Source organism: Thermobia domestica, unplaced genomic scaffold (assembly GCF_964235325.1).
Source record: "Thermobia domestica unplaced genomic scaffold, izTheDome1.hap1.1 HAP1_SCAFFOLD_940, whole genome shotgun sequence".
Lineage (NCBI taxonomy): Eukaryota > Metazoa > Arthropoda > Insecta > Zygentoma > Lepismatidae > Thermobia > Thermobia domestica.
Genome location: NW_027656650.1, coordinates 14,303 through 30,563, shown reverse-complemented (window position 1 = coordinate 30,563; position 16,261 = coordinate 14,303). Strand labels below are relative to the sequence as shown.

Here is a 16,261-nt window from a genome sequence, read left to right as displayed (position 1 = left end):
ATAAGTGTACAATTTATTATTATTTTTGACAGAAATACACTTAGTTTCTGTAAGTTGGATAATTTTCACTGAATGCTTGCCCCATGGACAGATTTTACTGTAGATAATTAATATCTGGTATACTTTTATATTAGAGAAAGAATTTATATTTGCAAGTACAATCATAATTGTAGATTCGTAATAAATTGAACCGTCATTAAATAATGCACGATGCCCTCCTAGCAAAAAAAAAAAATAAAAAAGTGATTATTGTTTCGTAATGCAATTAATGTAGCTAATAGAAACATTCCTCTTTTCGTGTCCTCTCGTAGTGTAGTCGCTAACACTCTGGCCTTCAATTCCCGATGGGGCACTCGACCTTTTCAATGCCGGTCATCCTGAATGAGGGTTTACTGGGTTTTCCTCATTCACACCAGACAAATTCCAGAATGGTACCTAACATATAGATTCCAGGTCGCTTCCTTCCTTCCCTTTCCCCGGATAGTGTGCTCGAGGAGGGACGTCATCCCTCAAAACGTGAGGGGCTAACATGGCCAGAGATGCCGAAAGCCCAGAAATCTAAATCCCAACGTTTCTCTTTTCAAATATGCTATCACAATTAAAACATCTTTTTTTTAAAAATCTTTCAGGTGCAGAGCCTTAAGTAAACATTAGAATCCAACAATGAACGGTGATCACATTCCTGATTAAGTCCGGAGACATTTTAGCCACACTAATTGATTCATTACTGCAACCGGTGTATGGAAACAAAATCCTAGATGGAACAACACAGAGATGGATTTAGCTTTTTCACACTGATGATTTTGATTTCAGAGACAGAGAGGACAGGGTGACCCTCTTCTGGAGAAACAGACCAAACTTTGGTTCGTGTGGAGGAAGTGGTCAGGAATGAAGGACATGAACGATTTATCAATTGATGGAGAGATTGTCAATCTCAAAAGAAAGTGCTCTTAAGCTTTTATCAGATCTTACATATCGAAAGTTGTGTTCAGAATGGGTACCAAAGCTTCCAACAAGGGAAATTATGCAAATTCTGTTTAGATTTTATAGAATCTTTCCCAGGATCACTTACTGAGGAGTTTAAATGCGTTATAACCGTGATAAGACTTGAGTTTGTCAACCTGAATCTTCTTCTTAATGTTAGTCAATGCCATGGACCCATACAAGGTCGCTAGTTAAGTAAAAACAACGCTTTCTCCTTTCCAAAGACCAAATCATGGTCACCGTGTTTTGGGTCTAAGATGGGCTTAATTCTTGGAATTCTTGAGAAACAATGCATCAACAAGGAAGATCTTTAGAAAAGCTAAAAAGAACAATTATAATAAAACGACCTTGCTCAAAGAAACACATGAAATTTCACTAGGATAATGCAAGATCGCACACTGCGCCCCAGATGCTGGTACAAATTGAAGATATGGGTGGATTTGATGCCTCACCAGAGTTATAGTCCCGACCTGGCTTGGTCAGTTTTCTACCTACTTGGTAGATTGAAGAATATTCCACATGGCAGTACGTTTGATAACGATGAGAAGTTACTACAAGAGGTTAAAGAATGGTTTCGCAAGCAAGATGTAGCGTTAGATGTATAGTACCTCTTTCATTTAAATTGATTTTCAAACAACTCTGCACCTGTTGAAAATGTTTAGTAGACCTATTTTTTGTTGTTCTTAACAGAATGTATACAAATAAAAATTTGCCTGTCAGAACACAATTCAAAATAATATTTAAAATATTTTCCAGTATTAAATTCTAATTATATTTATCTCTTCCGCTTATTTTCGAGACTTCCATCAAACCGTCTTGCAACCTTCAGGTTGAGAAATACTGGTATAGAAAGTAATGGTGGATATATTGAATGATCCTGATCTCTTGCCAAAAGTTGTGAGTTAATATATACGAAGTACCATTATTCTGAATAAATAATGAAAAACATTATTAAAGATTGTATAAAGGTAACCAAGAAAGTTTTGTTTCTTTTTCACCCACCACCTTCGAACATTGATATGTCACCTAAGACGTACCTGGAAGATAAAAAAAATAGTTCCCATCAGCATCAACGACCTTTCCGTACAACTTGGTGGACCGTGAAGTGAAGAGGGTATCAAGTGCACTTTGCACCTCTACTAAGGATTTAAAATGGCGTCCTCTAAGGTGATTGTCTAAGGAATGGAACAGATGATAATCGGACGGTGCACTATCCGGGGAGTATGGTGGATGCAATAGTGTTTCCCATCTAAGGCGTAGAATGGTGTCCCGGATCAACCTAGCAACGTGGGGCTTAGCATTGTCCTGTAACCCCTGTAGCATTGTCCTAAGGACCCCTTTGCAATTGAGAAGTGCTGGCTACAGAGTTTTGAATTTTTTTTGAATACAGTTCAATTGCTGTTAGTACACAGTTGCATTGATGCTCTGACTAGCTGGTAGCAGTTCCCGATACAGGATGTTGCGAGCAGTCCACCAAACACACAGGAGGATCTTCTGGTCCAGTGCTGGTTTCGGCTGTTTTAGAATCTGTTCATGGGATGCTAACTAATGATGACGGCACCGTGGAGCTTCGTACAGGACCCACTTCTCATCACATGTCAACACCCTGTCCAGAAATGGCTCCTCCTTCAGACAAGACAGCAAAGAAACACAAGTGTCTGCTCGCTTTGCCTTCTGGCCCGGAGTGAAATCAACTGAGATCCATCGACCCAACTTGTAGTGTTTCCCAAGTTGATGGAAGTGCTGCCGAATGGTTTGTACTCTCCAACTGAATTGTAGCTCCAGTTTCTCACATGTCTGGCCACTTCGCCTCAATTGCTGCCTGAAAATCTTCATTGTGTACATGTGCGTCTTCGAGTGTTTCGTCACCTTAAACTTGTTAAACCACTGCTGTATTGTTTGCGTAGTCACGACACCCTCACTAAAGGCCTGGTATATCTTCCGCCCTACTGCAGCGGCGTTTGACCCCAGTTTGAACCCGTACAGCATACACGCCCTTATGACGCTATGTGGAGGCCCCATGCTCACTCTGCCCTTACGCAAGTTCACGGTGTAACTGAACTTGCACAACCAGGATGTATGTTGGATATACCCACACCCACAGATGACCTTCGTGTTATATCCATTCGAATTGAACTCACGATGTGAGGGACAATTGAACACATACCTCCACAAAAAGCGACAGAACTTTCTTGGTTACCTTTAGGGGCCACGGTGGCTCAGTAGTAGAGCGTTCACCTCTGGTGCTTGGGGGCCGGGGTTCGATCCCAGCCCCCGCCAAGTGAACTTTGTGGTGGACAAACACAGTGTGTGCGGGTTTTCTCGGAGTCTCCCGTTTCTTCCCACTTTCTTCATTCCACCATTTCATTCATTACTCATCATCACTGTTTTCTTTAGCCAAACCGGCATAACCGTGGGTGGTAAAACTCAAAGATTTCATTTCATTTTTCATTTGGTTACCTTTATACATTGCTGACTGATCGAACCACGCATTTTCCTTTTGCTCCAGAACTCCACACGCATTTACAATAATAACAGATTTTGATTCAAAATATACTTATTTTCTGTAAGTGGAGTACTTGCCTAAGTTGATCGTTTTCAACGGAACTGATGATGACCATTATATATAGAATTCACTACATATAAAGTTTGAGTCAAAATGTCAGTAATGTGAGTGAAGATCTCGGTGCTTTTACTCATAGTTGCATGTAACTTTACCCAGATTTCCGATGATAGTCTTGAAATTTTGACTCAAAATGTGTAAGCAAATAAAGTACCGGCATATTAAGAATAGTATATAACTCCCATACCTGGTCCAAAATCTACAGTTGCATAGACGCCGGGAATCTTTCCACATTTCAAGTAGCCTGTTCCAGCTCCGTCTGTGGTGTACAGGACGGCTGCGTCTTCAACGTAGGAGATAAACAAGTCACGAAGGGCAGCTAAATATTCAGTATCACAAGCATGATAACTTCCATATTCGTTTTCAACCTAAACGAATAAAAATATACATATTCACATGTTACCATTTACTTTTACCCTTAGAACAAATTAAAGAAGTTGAATTTCGTAATTTAATTCATTTTCTTAAGTTATCCAAAATAGGCTTGAAGATTATAGGTTTAAGAGCAGTTACCCAGTTAAGGATTCATTACGCAGAGAGGTAAGCTTTATTTGAGTACCATGCGAAAGTGTCCTGTATATTGACAGCAAGTTCAAGTAAATTCAGTAAAAATGAGAATTTCAGAAAATCTAGATAATTTGATCAAGATAATATTGATAAACCCCTGAGGGACAGATATGACTTATATGTTCTCTTTGTAAGTCTAAAATCAAAGTTGAAAACCTCATAACTTTGGAAACAAAAGAGTGACAATTCATACCTGTATTATAGCAATTAAAGTCTATCTAACGCCAAATTTAGTGAAGATAAGATGAATCCCGGGAGACGCGTACGATTGACCCTTTCTTTGAGTATTCCATTAAGGAAAAAATCAATTAAGGAAAGAAAAAAGTGTCAACTGTTAATAGATATATTGATTATTTCCTTTTGCTTGTCCAACAATATCAAAAGTTCTTTTTGGGATCAAAAGATCCTATATATTTCAGGCGAAAATGTTCTTGTAGACCTTATGTCTGGAGAACTACCTATAGCGTATCCAAACCTAAAATATCATTTAACTCAGTATGATGTGCTTATTCCGTAAAAAGTACGAAAACTCTATTTAGGTGTCGTTCAAAAATTTTGTGGCTCTTGATCCAAAAACTATTTATTGGCTAAGATCACAATCTTTTGATGCATTTTTTGAATCATTCCTAAAATTTTTGGCCAAGATCGCAATCTTTTGATCATTCCTAAAATTCTCGTTTTTGTTATATTTATCTTATTTATTTATTTTTTTTTACATATAATTTGTTTATGGATCAATGTAAAAGGGTTGCTTATTATTTCCTTTAGTTAGACGATTGTGACGTAAATAAAAGCACAAATATTATGGAAATAATAAACATAATCACTGTTGAATAATTTATAGAGATTTTGATATGTCCTCCTATGACTAGTAACCCATCAAACTAACTTGATGTTGTTCTCAAGAAACAACTTAATAGCGATTGTGTTTCTTAATGAACCATTATATGTTATAAGTAGATTTTGGATCCATATGCAGTAAAAACAGCAAAATATGCAAGCAAATATGCACTAAAAAATCACGAAAACGTTCACTGAAAAGGGTAAATATGCACCAGTCAAGAGTTAAATTAGAAATTTTATTACATCTTTAAGGGGGAAAAGTTGGGGGGATGGAATTTAGATTTCTGGGCTTTCGGTATCTAAGGCCACTTAGCCCTTCACGTTTTGAGGGATGGCGTCCCTCGGCGAGCACACAATCCGGGGAAGGAAGGAAGCGGCCTGGGACCTATAAGTTAGGTAGCACCCCGGCATTTGCCTGGTGTGAATGAGGAAAACCCAGGAAACCCTCATTCAGGGTGGCTGGCCTGAAAAAGCGTGTTACACTCTTTCGACCGAGTGCCCCCACCGAGAATCGAACCCGGGACCACTCGCCCCGAAGGCGAGAGTGTTAGCGGGGCCACGGGAAAAAAGTTGAACTACATATACTTAGTGTCTAACTATGATGCATATGTAGTTTTCGATATTTTCTGACAAAATCCTTGTGCTGTTTTTGTCAGTCAAATAAATCCTGTATATCGAAAATGTTTCTTCCATATCTCAGGTGGTTAAAGGATAGTATTTCAAACAAGCAATATTACTTGCTGATAAATCTGGAAATTCGTACGTCATTGTTCCAAGGAACGCTTTATTTACATCAGACAAGGGTTTTATGCCAGAATTTTTCATGTCTCTTCACTGTAGGGATGCGCACGAGACGAGTCGAGACAGAAATTTCCTGACAAAATTCGAGTCGAGACATCACTTTTACAGCACATGTTCGAGACGAGACAAACTCAAATCTTGTCTCGTGCGCATCTTTACTTGACTGTGCCTAAACGCTGCATTCTGAAACTTGAAAATTTCGGTTAAAAAGTTTCTTTTAATATCTGTTGTTCGCAACATAGGTTCCGCCTAATCAAGGACATTTAAAACTTTTTTTTTTTACAACTAAATTCGTGCCACCGTGAAATATTTGAATTTAAGATAAATTTCCGTTTAATAAGAGGCCCATTAAAAGTAATTTTTATTGTATTAAAAGCCTGTATTCAAAACCTTATGTTCTTGTTTAAAAGAAAATAATTACACTTGAAATGACTTTTTGTATCCAATTATGTGTAAGTCCTACAATATTTTCTTCTACGTATAGTTTAGTTTAGAACGAAAATATGGACATATCTTGTAGGCTTCTTGAAATAAAATTATTACGAATTCAAGCTTTTGCAATAATTTCAAAGTCCAGTAAGGAGACTGTCTATGTGGATATTTTGTCACATTAGACATTGCCTACATGAAAAAAATGCAATTAATCTTACCTGAACCATGATGATAGGACCACCATTACCGTATAGAAGGGGTTGCATTCTTGGCATTAATTCATCAAGCCAGAGCTTTACGTAAGTCATGTAACCTAAGAACATAGAAAAGGTCATCGTAAAAGTTGTATTTGAGTTGAACATTCTTACCTCAGAATTACAAGGTTTCTTCATGTTATAGTAACTGTATAAATAAGCATACCTGATAAAAATTATTCTTTCCCTCCAATAGTGGCGTATTTAGGAGGTCTTCCGGGCTTAAGCCCCCCCAAATCTGACTATATTAGAGTATATGAAATACCTTGCAAAATTTTCACATTTTCAGGCAAAGCTCCACCCGAAAGTTAGCAAAGCTCCCCCCCCCCCAAAGTTAGCAAAGCCCCCCTTCCGAAACAAAATCGTAAATACGCCACTCCAACTTGATAGTTCCTATCGTTAAGTCCGTGTCCAGTCTTATTCAGATTAATGTGAACAAGATGCCTTTCTTACATAACTGCACACATTTTCTTATATCTACAGGGATTCATACATAAACTTGAATATAGTTGATTTCACTGCCCTACAAATTTACTTCTTTTCCTCTTTCCTGAACGAAAGTAGGTGTTCCTCATAGTTTTTCACCTGATTACCAATATGTATCAGGTCTGACTTTTCAGAAATGTTGAAATGAAATATTAAGGGGACAGACTACTAAATATTTTTCAAAAGCTAACAATTTTTCTTTTGTCCGTTTTTCGTAAGTGAAAAGAGATAATGAAATGTAACTTACCACAATAATAGATAATGTTATTCTACACCCGAAAATATGAATTGGAAGAATTTTCAGTGTTGCTATCAATAGAAATTACAATATTACCAGAATTTGAATTACCCAAAAATCTAGGTTAAGGCAGCGACTAGAAAAATAAACTCAATGGTAATTAATGACTTATCATGCTGTCTGGGTTCCTTGTTAACTACTTTTTAAATAATATTTGTATTTATTTTGCAATAAGTTATTTACTTTGTAATAACTTATGTAGCTTATTAAAAAATAAATACAATTATTATTTTAAAAGTAGTTAACAAGAAACATGGACATCATTATAAGTCATCAATTACAGTTGAGTTTATATTCTATTCGCTGCCTTAATTTAGATTTTTGGGTAATTCAAATTCTGGTAATATTGTAATTTCTACGGACGGCAACACTGAAAATTCTTCCAATTCATATTTTCGGGTGTAGAATAACATTATCTATTATTGTGGAAAGTTATATTTAATTATCTCTTTTCACTTACGAAAAACAGGCAAAAGAAAAATTGTTAGCTTTTGAAAAATATTTAGTAGTCTGACCCCTTAATCGAGATCCTAACGCGCGCTGCTCCGATTCTCCTCCTACCCCCAGTCCGCTCGAACTGGCTGGTCTCCACCAGTGTTGGGCAAATTTCAATTGAATTAACAATTAACAATTAATCTGTAAATTTAATTGTTAATTGCAATTAACAATTGAAATAAGTAATGGTTAATTGTTAATTGCAATTGGCCATTGAAAAAGGAGAATCAATTGCAATTGATCAATTGATTGAAAGTAATTGCAGTGGAAAGTAATTGCAATTGAATTCTGTAATTCAATTGCAATTGAAATTAATTGGCAATTGATTCAATTGCAATTGATTTCCACAGCAATTACTTTCAATTGATTGATCAATTGCAATTGATTTTCACTGATTAATTTTCAACACTGTAGTTAAGAGAGGGCGTAGGGCAATGAAAACTTTAGCCATTGTGAGGTGCAGGTAGCCAGAGCCGAAACTAAGGATACCAGAAAACACCACCACAAATAAAATTAATAAAATAAGGTGGAGTGGCTGGGAATATTCAAACTAAGGTCAAAATTTACATAAAATGCAAATTACAGGCATCTGCATACTTAATTCCCTCCTTGGAGATAAGTTGATCTCCTGTAGAAGCCGCCACTGCCACCGGTTATATCTACTGGGAGGTCTCCCGCAAACAACCACGGAAGCTTGCTTCTCGCTGCATGTTACTCCCAGCAATCCTTTGGTAGGTGCTGCCATCATGTCGAAATGGCGGTAACATTTGAAGCTTCTGATCAAAACAGAAGTCCATGGAGTTTTCACAACAACATAACTATTTTCACTTGGAACTAACACTTAGAATAATAGAAATACATGATATTATATACAGAATAAAAGAAAAATATACATAGAATACATTTATATTATTGTAATAAACTGTCATCTCTTGTAGTATTTGATGGAAGCCCATTTTCCTGTGGCTTCCTTTCAAACTGTCTGCTACCAATCCGCAGCCATGTTGGTAGGAGAGAGAGAGAGAAAACATCTTTGGTTACTATAAATTTTGAAAAATACAAGAGCCAAATGTCTTGTACGAAAGGGATACACGTTGACAAAAGTAGTCATGAATTTAGAACGGTATTTCCAAGAACTAGTGAGCGTAATACGTTAATATTAATATTTTACATAGAAAATGAATCAAAATAAGGTACAAATTTTCAAAACTGCTGTGCATCCTGGGTAAATTCTCTAGGCCCGTTCGCTGACGGTGTACTGGACATGGGAGAAAGGGGGGCGGAAGGACGCTACGAGCTCGCTACTCAAGAAATCACACCTATACAAATTCAAAAACTAACATATTGACGCTAAAATTTTTACAACATTTTCAACAAAGGATGTTGAGTGTCAGTCAGCAATGTTTCCAATTCAGCTTTGCTTTACTAGAGGAAATGGATAGGATCCTTCCTATATGTAATGAGTCGTATTCTCTCGCTCATTTAGTGATTTCCTGCAACCGTGAGTTGTTGAGGACCTCACATACAGTTTTCCAGGCGACGAAGAGTCGCTAGAAAAAAAAATTCTGTCAGCGTAGCTCCGTCTTCCAAAGTTCCAAACTTCAATGCATGAATCCATAGACTATGCCTTTATATCTTCGTTAATTAATCAATTGCAGTATAGTATAATAACTATCTTCCTTCATCCCCATGTATAATATATACAGTACAATGTCCTAGTAATGAGATGCACGCAATAAAATCAAATATCATTAGCCTATAAAGGAAATAACATACATGATTAAATACAATATAATACAATATTGTATTAATATTTCCGTACTACGCTCGGTGTTTCTCATTTTTATTCATAATAATAAGATAATATTCAATATGCATACTAATTTCCAAGCAATTAATTTTATCACAAATTAATATATTTACATAATAATATGTAAATGTGCCCCTCATCTGCATTTTGATATGCAGATGAAGGAGAAGGACTTCGGCCTTCTACAGTTTTCCCCCCTATGATTCTAGGTGCTGTATTTGCTAATACAGGACGTAGATCATAAAGAGGGCACATTTTTATTCCTGAAACATAATCACAATATTACATAGGTTAAAAAAAACAAAACATACAAAGTAAATCACAAAATAAACACAATAAACAGAATTACAATAAAATAAACAAAAGCTAAATGCAGAGAATTCAGGAAGCCCTAACTTACTTAACCTGAATTACATAAGTTCCCCATAAATACACAATACACTAATACACTATTACACTAACATAAACACTATAGCACTACACTATGTACACTAGTTGTCCAGTCCGGGGTTCGATGCGTCATGTGTGATTACTATTGCGTCTGTATTGCACCAGTACCACTGTTGTTTGCCTCTTCTCTAGCCACATACTTTTTGAGTAGGTAAGCATTTCTGGTCATTTTGACCTCATTTGTCGCAGGATCCGCTAGCGTGTACATGTTTTTTCCCGTGGTAGCGACAATTTTCCACGGTACAGAAAATAAGAGTAAGAACTTCTTCGCAAAACCTGCTAGAGCATCCGACTTCGGGAAAACTCTAGATAAAACAAGGTCACCCACATTGTACTCTACTGTACGGTGTGACTTGTCGAAATTTCTCTTTCGTGCAGCAGCATTCTTTTTATGATTTTTTCTAGCAATGTCTATGTAGTACTGCACGTCATGGCGCTGATCCACTTCTGGGATTTCGAAGAGCCTGGCTATGTCTCTAGACATAGACTGTCCAAAATGGCATTCACGCCAGTGGTCAAGTGTTTCGCAGAATTCAAACACTTTTCTATTTTCTCTAAGTGTTTGGGCCACAATCTTTGGTTATCATGACACAATTTACGCAGTAAACGTAGGTCGCTTTCACTGCTACTTCTGCCATTTCTCCCTGGGGATAATATGGAGTAGAAGTAATGTGCCTGATACCAAGGTCTGCTAACTCATTTTTCCAGCGGTCAGACTGGAAAGGTGACCCTCTGTCTGTCAAGACGAGTTCCACACTAGGGTTTACTTTTAAGTAGTCCTTAAGCTTCCTTATTGCAGTGGCAGTGTTTGCTTTTCTACATGCGTATAAACCAATAAGTTTAGAAAATGCATCGTAGAACACAAGAATGTAATGGACTCCCCCAATTCCTTTGGTTATGGGTCCTAGCCAGTCAGCACAGACCAAGTAGCCTGGCTTCTCCACGACGACGGGATTCAGAGGTCCCGGCCGATAACAGTGGGGAGGATTGCTTTTCTGACATAATTCGCAGGAAGCACAAAATCTCCTCAAGCTTGCTCGCATCTTTGGCCATACGAAAAATTCAGATAGAAGTGGTAGCAATTTGCTGGCCGACATGTCCCTCGATCTGTATGGTAATAATCGAGCAGTGGAATTACTAGCACTTCTGGGATGCATATTCGGACTCCTTCCCGGTCACGCTTACATAAGCGTCCGTTCAAAACTTCGAAACGGTGACAAGCACCATTCACTCTTGGTGAGTCCGTCTTCTCTTGTACTTCTCTCTTTATCTTGCCGTAGACAGGATCTGAAGACTGCATCTCCGGTAGTATGGCTATCATCTTTCTCAACTCACATGGAATTTCCGTCAGTATGGTCATCAGCGACTCTTGGAGGATAGGCTTCCGTGCAACACTGAGGTCTTCTTCTGTGTGAGGAGGGTACCGTGAGTGATAATCACTCAAATTTTCAATTGACTTTACAAACTGAAACTCAAAATTAAAATTGGAGAGCAACATCGCCCACCGGGTGATGCGCTGGTTTGTAAGTCTACAGTACAGGATAAATTTAAGAGCAAGGTGGTCGCTGCGAATTATGAATTTAGTTCCTACTAAATATTGCTTAAATTTAACAACCCCATCTATAAGTCCAAAGAACTCCTTCTCCGTTACGGAGTAATTCTTCTGCGCAGCGTTGAACACGCGTGATGTGAATGCGATGACCCTAATGTCATCATTATCATCACGCTGGTACAATAGAGATGAACACGCAATATCACACGCATCCGATTCTAAAATGAGTTGTTTATCAGGCAGGACGGTCTTCAACACAACTTCTTCTTGGAAGATCTGTTTGATCTTCTCCATCGCTGCCTGATGTTCGGGTTCCCACTTGAACCTCACATTCTTCTTCAGCAGGTTGAACAACGGATAGAGAACTTCCGAGTATTTCCTGCTGAAGCATCTGTAATATTGACAGTAGCCAATGAAGGAAGGCAGTTTTTTCACGTTCCGGGGTGTTCTGGAATCTAACACCGACTTCACTTTCTCCGGATCTTTACCGATACCGGATTGAGAAAGTTGGAAACCAAGTATGTTTAAACTTTTTCTTGCGAAGTTACACATTTTCAGCCTGAGAGTTAGGCCACCTGCAGTGAGTAAACCCAACACTCTGTCGAGGTGTACAAGATGATCATTGAAGCTCCTGTCGGCTAAAATCAGGTCATCGACATACGCGCCGCAGTACTCTCGCGCTTCAGTTCCTATAAGCATATCTAATGCTCTAACACAAGAAGCAAGGCTCTGTTTAGTACCGAAAGGTAGTTTTTGAAAAACGTAGGATATACCTTCATGTAAGAATCCTAAATATTTTTGATCGCTTTCTTTAACCTTTATCTGGAGGAACATTTCAGTTGCATCCACGCAGCTGAACCAAGAATTATCGCAGATGTCTTGGAGAACAGACAAGGGAGGCATTGGTCTGTCAGATAAATCACCAGATATTTTGGCCAGAGCTCGGCCGTCGATACAGACTCGTATACGTCCATCACTCTTTGGAGTCACTACCAGTGGGTTGATATACGCCGTAGGCTGTTTCTTGATCACCCCCCACGCAAGCCATCTCGAAATTTCATTGGATACTAAATTCCTGTAGCGTTTAGGGTAAGGATAAAGTTTGGTCTTGATTGGACGTTCATCCGTTACTCCAATCTCATGCACGTAGTTAGCTATGCAACCTGGCTTGACATCAAAAAGGGCTTGATGCTTGAGCAGCACAGCTTTCAAATTATCTCTTTGAGAGGCTGAGAGATCTGAGTAGTTCGATACAAACTCTTCTATCTCTGAATGGGAGGCGCGAGTCTTCACTTTCATCCACTCTTCTGGTGGGAATACGTGAACTGCCATTTCTTAGGCACTTGGGAATCTTCCATCGTCCAAGTTTGGTGCACGAGTTGCCTGCTCTCTGGAGGTCTTAGACTCATTTTGTGCAATAACCCGTATGGCCTTCCGTCTTTCGTCTGACGGGGAAAAATTACAATTAACATTATCAATTTCATCCATTAAACTAAGTGGTTTTATGCACTCTCCATTCCACTCCAAACATCGAACCACTAGATCTTCAGTCTCACAATCTACAGATCTAAACGCTACTTCTACATCATGAGGATGTTTGAGATGTAGAAGGCCGGTGTCATAGTCTAACACGGCACGAGATTCTGTGAAAAAGTTGGATCCTAGTATCAAAGACCTATTTAAGCCTGAAATAATAATACCTAAAGTATGATATTCCTTCCCTTGTATCACAATGACTAACAGAGTTTGGCCAATTAGTGTCGCTGCTTTACTAACAAAAGCCGACGTTACCCGTATATTCTTCGCACTCAAAAATACGGGTGGGGGTTGGCTATTTGAGACAGTGTCCCAACATTCTTTTGAAATTGCGGAGCAGGTTGCCCCGGTATCCAATAAACAATTTACTTCCTTTCCAAATAAACAAACATTTATTTCTGGTAGTGAAATGACGTTATTTGCAGGTAACGGCTCATTACAAGAGTCAAAAAGGTTCTTAAAAATGCCATTAGCTTCCTCATAAATTTCCCTGTCTATGTCGATATGTTCTCCGTTCCTACTTAATAATACTAATTTCTTTTCTAACATGCCTTCATCAAAATACTTCTTAGTCTTTATTTGTAAACAAAAATTGCAATTTTTTTCTTCTTTTTCTTCTTCTGATGTATAAATTTCTTTCATTGCAGTTTCGCAAGAATTATCTATGTTTTCATTCTCTAAACTAGTTTCTGAATTACGCACATACTTGGGTTGTAATTTTGTCAACTCGGGTGAACAAGTTCTCTCCGTGTCCATCCTACCGTCGCCGCAAGTATATGCGGACAATCCTCATTCCCTTGAAGAAGGAGATGAGGATTGGTTACTCCTGGTAACATTGGTATGTTGGTTTTTTGGAGGGGGCGCACGGTCATAGTGTTCGAGCAACTGGATTTCTTTCTCTTTCCTTCTAAAGGAATTTCCTCGCTGGCTATCCGTGTTGCGCGTTCCTCCCCTCCTACCGCGGGCTACACGACTGTTGTTGTGGTGGGTGTGGGAGTTCCCACCACGTGACCAACCAGACGACCCACTACCGTTGCTCTGATTACGGGGTGGTGAGCGCTGGTTGTTTTGGTTTGTTTGTTGTCTTCGTCTCTGGTAAGGACGCTGGTTATCTCGTGTTATATTTATTTGTTTACGAGCCAGCTGCTTACCTCTATGGCCGGGGGGGCTATTTTCTTCGCTGTCAATGCTCACCTGGAGCATGTTGACTCCCTTCCTAGGGTTCTGCTGATAAAACTGGTCTCGATTTGTCATCGAAGACTGCAGTTCTTGTACTAAATTGAGCAACTCGGCAATGGTTTTCGGGCGAGACGAGACAATAGCCCGAAATAACCAGTTAGGAAAGTGCCTCGGGAGTACTTTCAATAATGTGGCATCTGACATACGAGGCTCCAAGATGCTATTTTTGTGCAACAAATCCAACAGATATTCTGCTGGGGATTTGTGCACACGACTATCAAAATGCGACGTGAGTATGTTAGCCCTCAAGTTCGCCAGACGTTCCTCACTCAAATAGCACTGCCTAAATTCATTTACGAAGTCATCGTAAGTTCTGATTTTACTCCTGTTCACTTGGAACCATTGATACGATGTGTTCCTGACTGCCCTAGGGATGAAGCTTAGTTTCATTTCGTCTGGTACCCCTGTGACCTCGAAGTAACGGTCCAGGTCTTGGAGAAAATTATAGGTCTCTGTTTCGGTCTTGGTCCCCATATAAACCGGCAAAGTGACGTCTCTGTGAATGAGACCTAATGCTGTGGCGAGATTCTGTCTCGTCTCATGATTACATGAGCGAGACGTTGACGGTACAGGGTCTGTCTCGTGGGATTTCGCCAGGTTCCCAGGTTGAGAACTGTGCAAGTCGTGACTCAAGGTGTTGTTAGGCGATGGAGGTCGTTCTTGTGAGGCAGAGACGGAGATGTTCGCGAGACGTCCCTCGATCACCTCGCTCGTCTCTTTCTGCATGGAGTTTTTCCATTCCTCCATTTTCTTCTCCAACTGAGTGCAGACGTCTTGTACGGTATCGTGCATCTGGCGGATGCTACCGTTGCACTCGGATCGTATTTCCTCGAGTTGCGTTTCTTGTTCGATTTCCCCCCTGAGTCTGGCTAGTTGGGAAGCGAAGCTCACTTCCACTCTCCTGACCTGGTTATTTAGATTTTGAGTAGTCTGTTCTACACGAGACGAGACACGCTGTATATTCTCAGTGAGATCGGTATAGTTCTCCTCTAGCTGCCTGGCTACACTGCTAGCATTTTCCTGCACCTCGTCTAGCCTACTTGCTGTTTCGGCTACACGACTGGACAGTTCTTCGCGGGTGCTGTGGATCTCCCCCCTTAACTCAGCGGTGGTATGCTCCAACCGCTCCGTTAGCTGACGCTCACTTTGCTCAAGTCTCGAACTCACGGACTCCAACTGGAGTTGAAGACGAGCATTACTTGACTCTATCGCCTGTTCAAGCCTATGACAACTATTTTCAACATGGATATTGCTCTCTTCTATCTTCTTTTCTACCTTGCGCTCTAGCCTACGAGAACTTTCCTCAAATTTCTTTTCAAGTTTGCTTTCTAAACTGTGTGAACTTTCTTCTAACTTACTTTCTAAATTTGCCGCGTTTTCAACAAGTTTTAATTCTAATTTTGACTCTAGGTTCTTCGCACTCTCCTCGAGTTTCCTTTGGCCCTGCAATATTTCGCCTAAAATGGCCGCTAGATTTAAGCTACTAATGTTTCTCAGAGTATTACTTTCGTTCATGGCTGGGCTAACAACATTTTCCGGATTGACAGTCGTTTCGCTACTTTCCTCCCGCAAAAGCACTTCCGGTTCCCTACCGGTGGCTGGCGGAATCGTTTCCACCACATTAACGTTTCCCACTACGCTATCAGTGCGCTCGTTAGCGCCCTGCGCTTCATCTATACTCTCTTCTGAGAGCTCGTCTGCTTTCTGAGCGAAGTCTTCGTTAATAAACTGTTGATCCCTGTTTTCCAATTTACGAGCCTGTGCTCTCGTTACTACCATTAAGACAATAAAATACAAAGGTTCACTTCCCCCCTAAATTTCAATACGCCTGAATTCTCTAATACACTGTTACAAAAGCACAAAATTTCACAAGCACAAACATAAAAATTCA

At 39.5% G+C, this 16,261-nt stretch overlaps 1 protein-coding gene across 1 annotated transcript in view; it reads right to left on the bottom strand.

Annotated features, from left to right (window-relative positions):
• Positions 1-16,261, bottom strand: part of LOC145677488 (beta-galactosidase-like) — a gene marked incomplete at its 5' end in the record, with an annotated part of 51,204 nt that overhangs the window by 21,114 nt on the left and 13,829 nt on the right. The window contains 2 exon segments of the mRNA XM_081747967.1: positions 3,795-3,975; positions 6,469-6,563. Of these exon segments, the coding sequence (XP_081604093.1) occupies positions 3,795-3,975; positions 6,469-6,563 (276 nt within the window).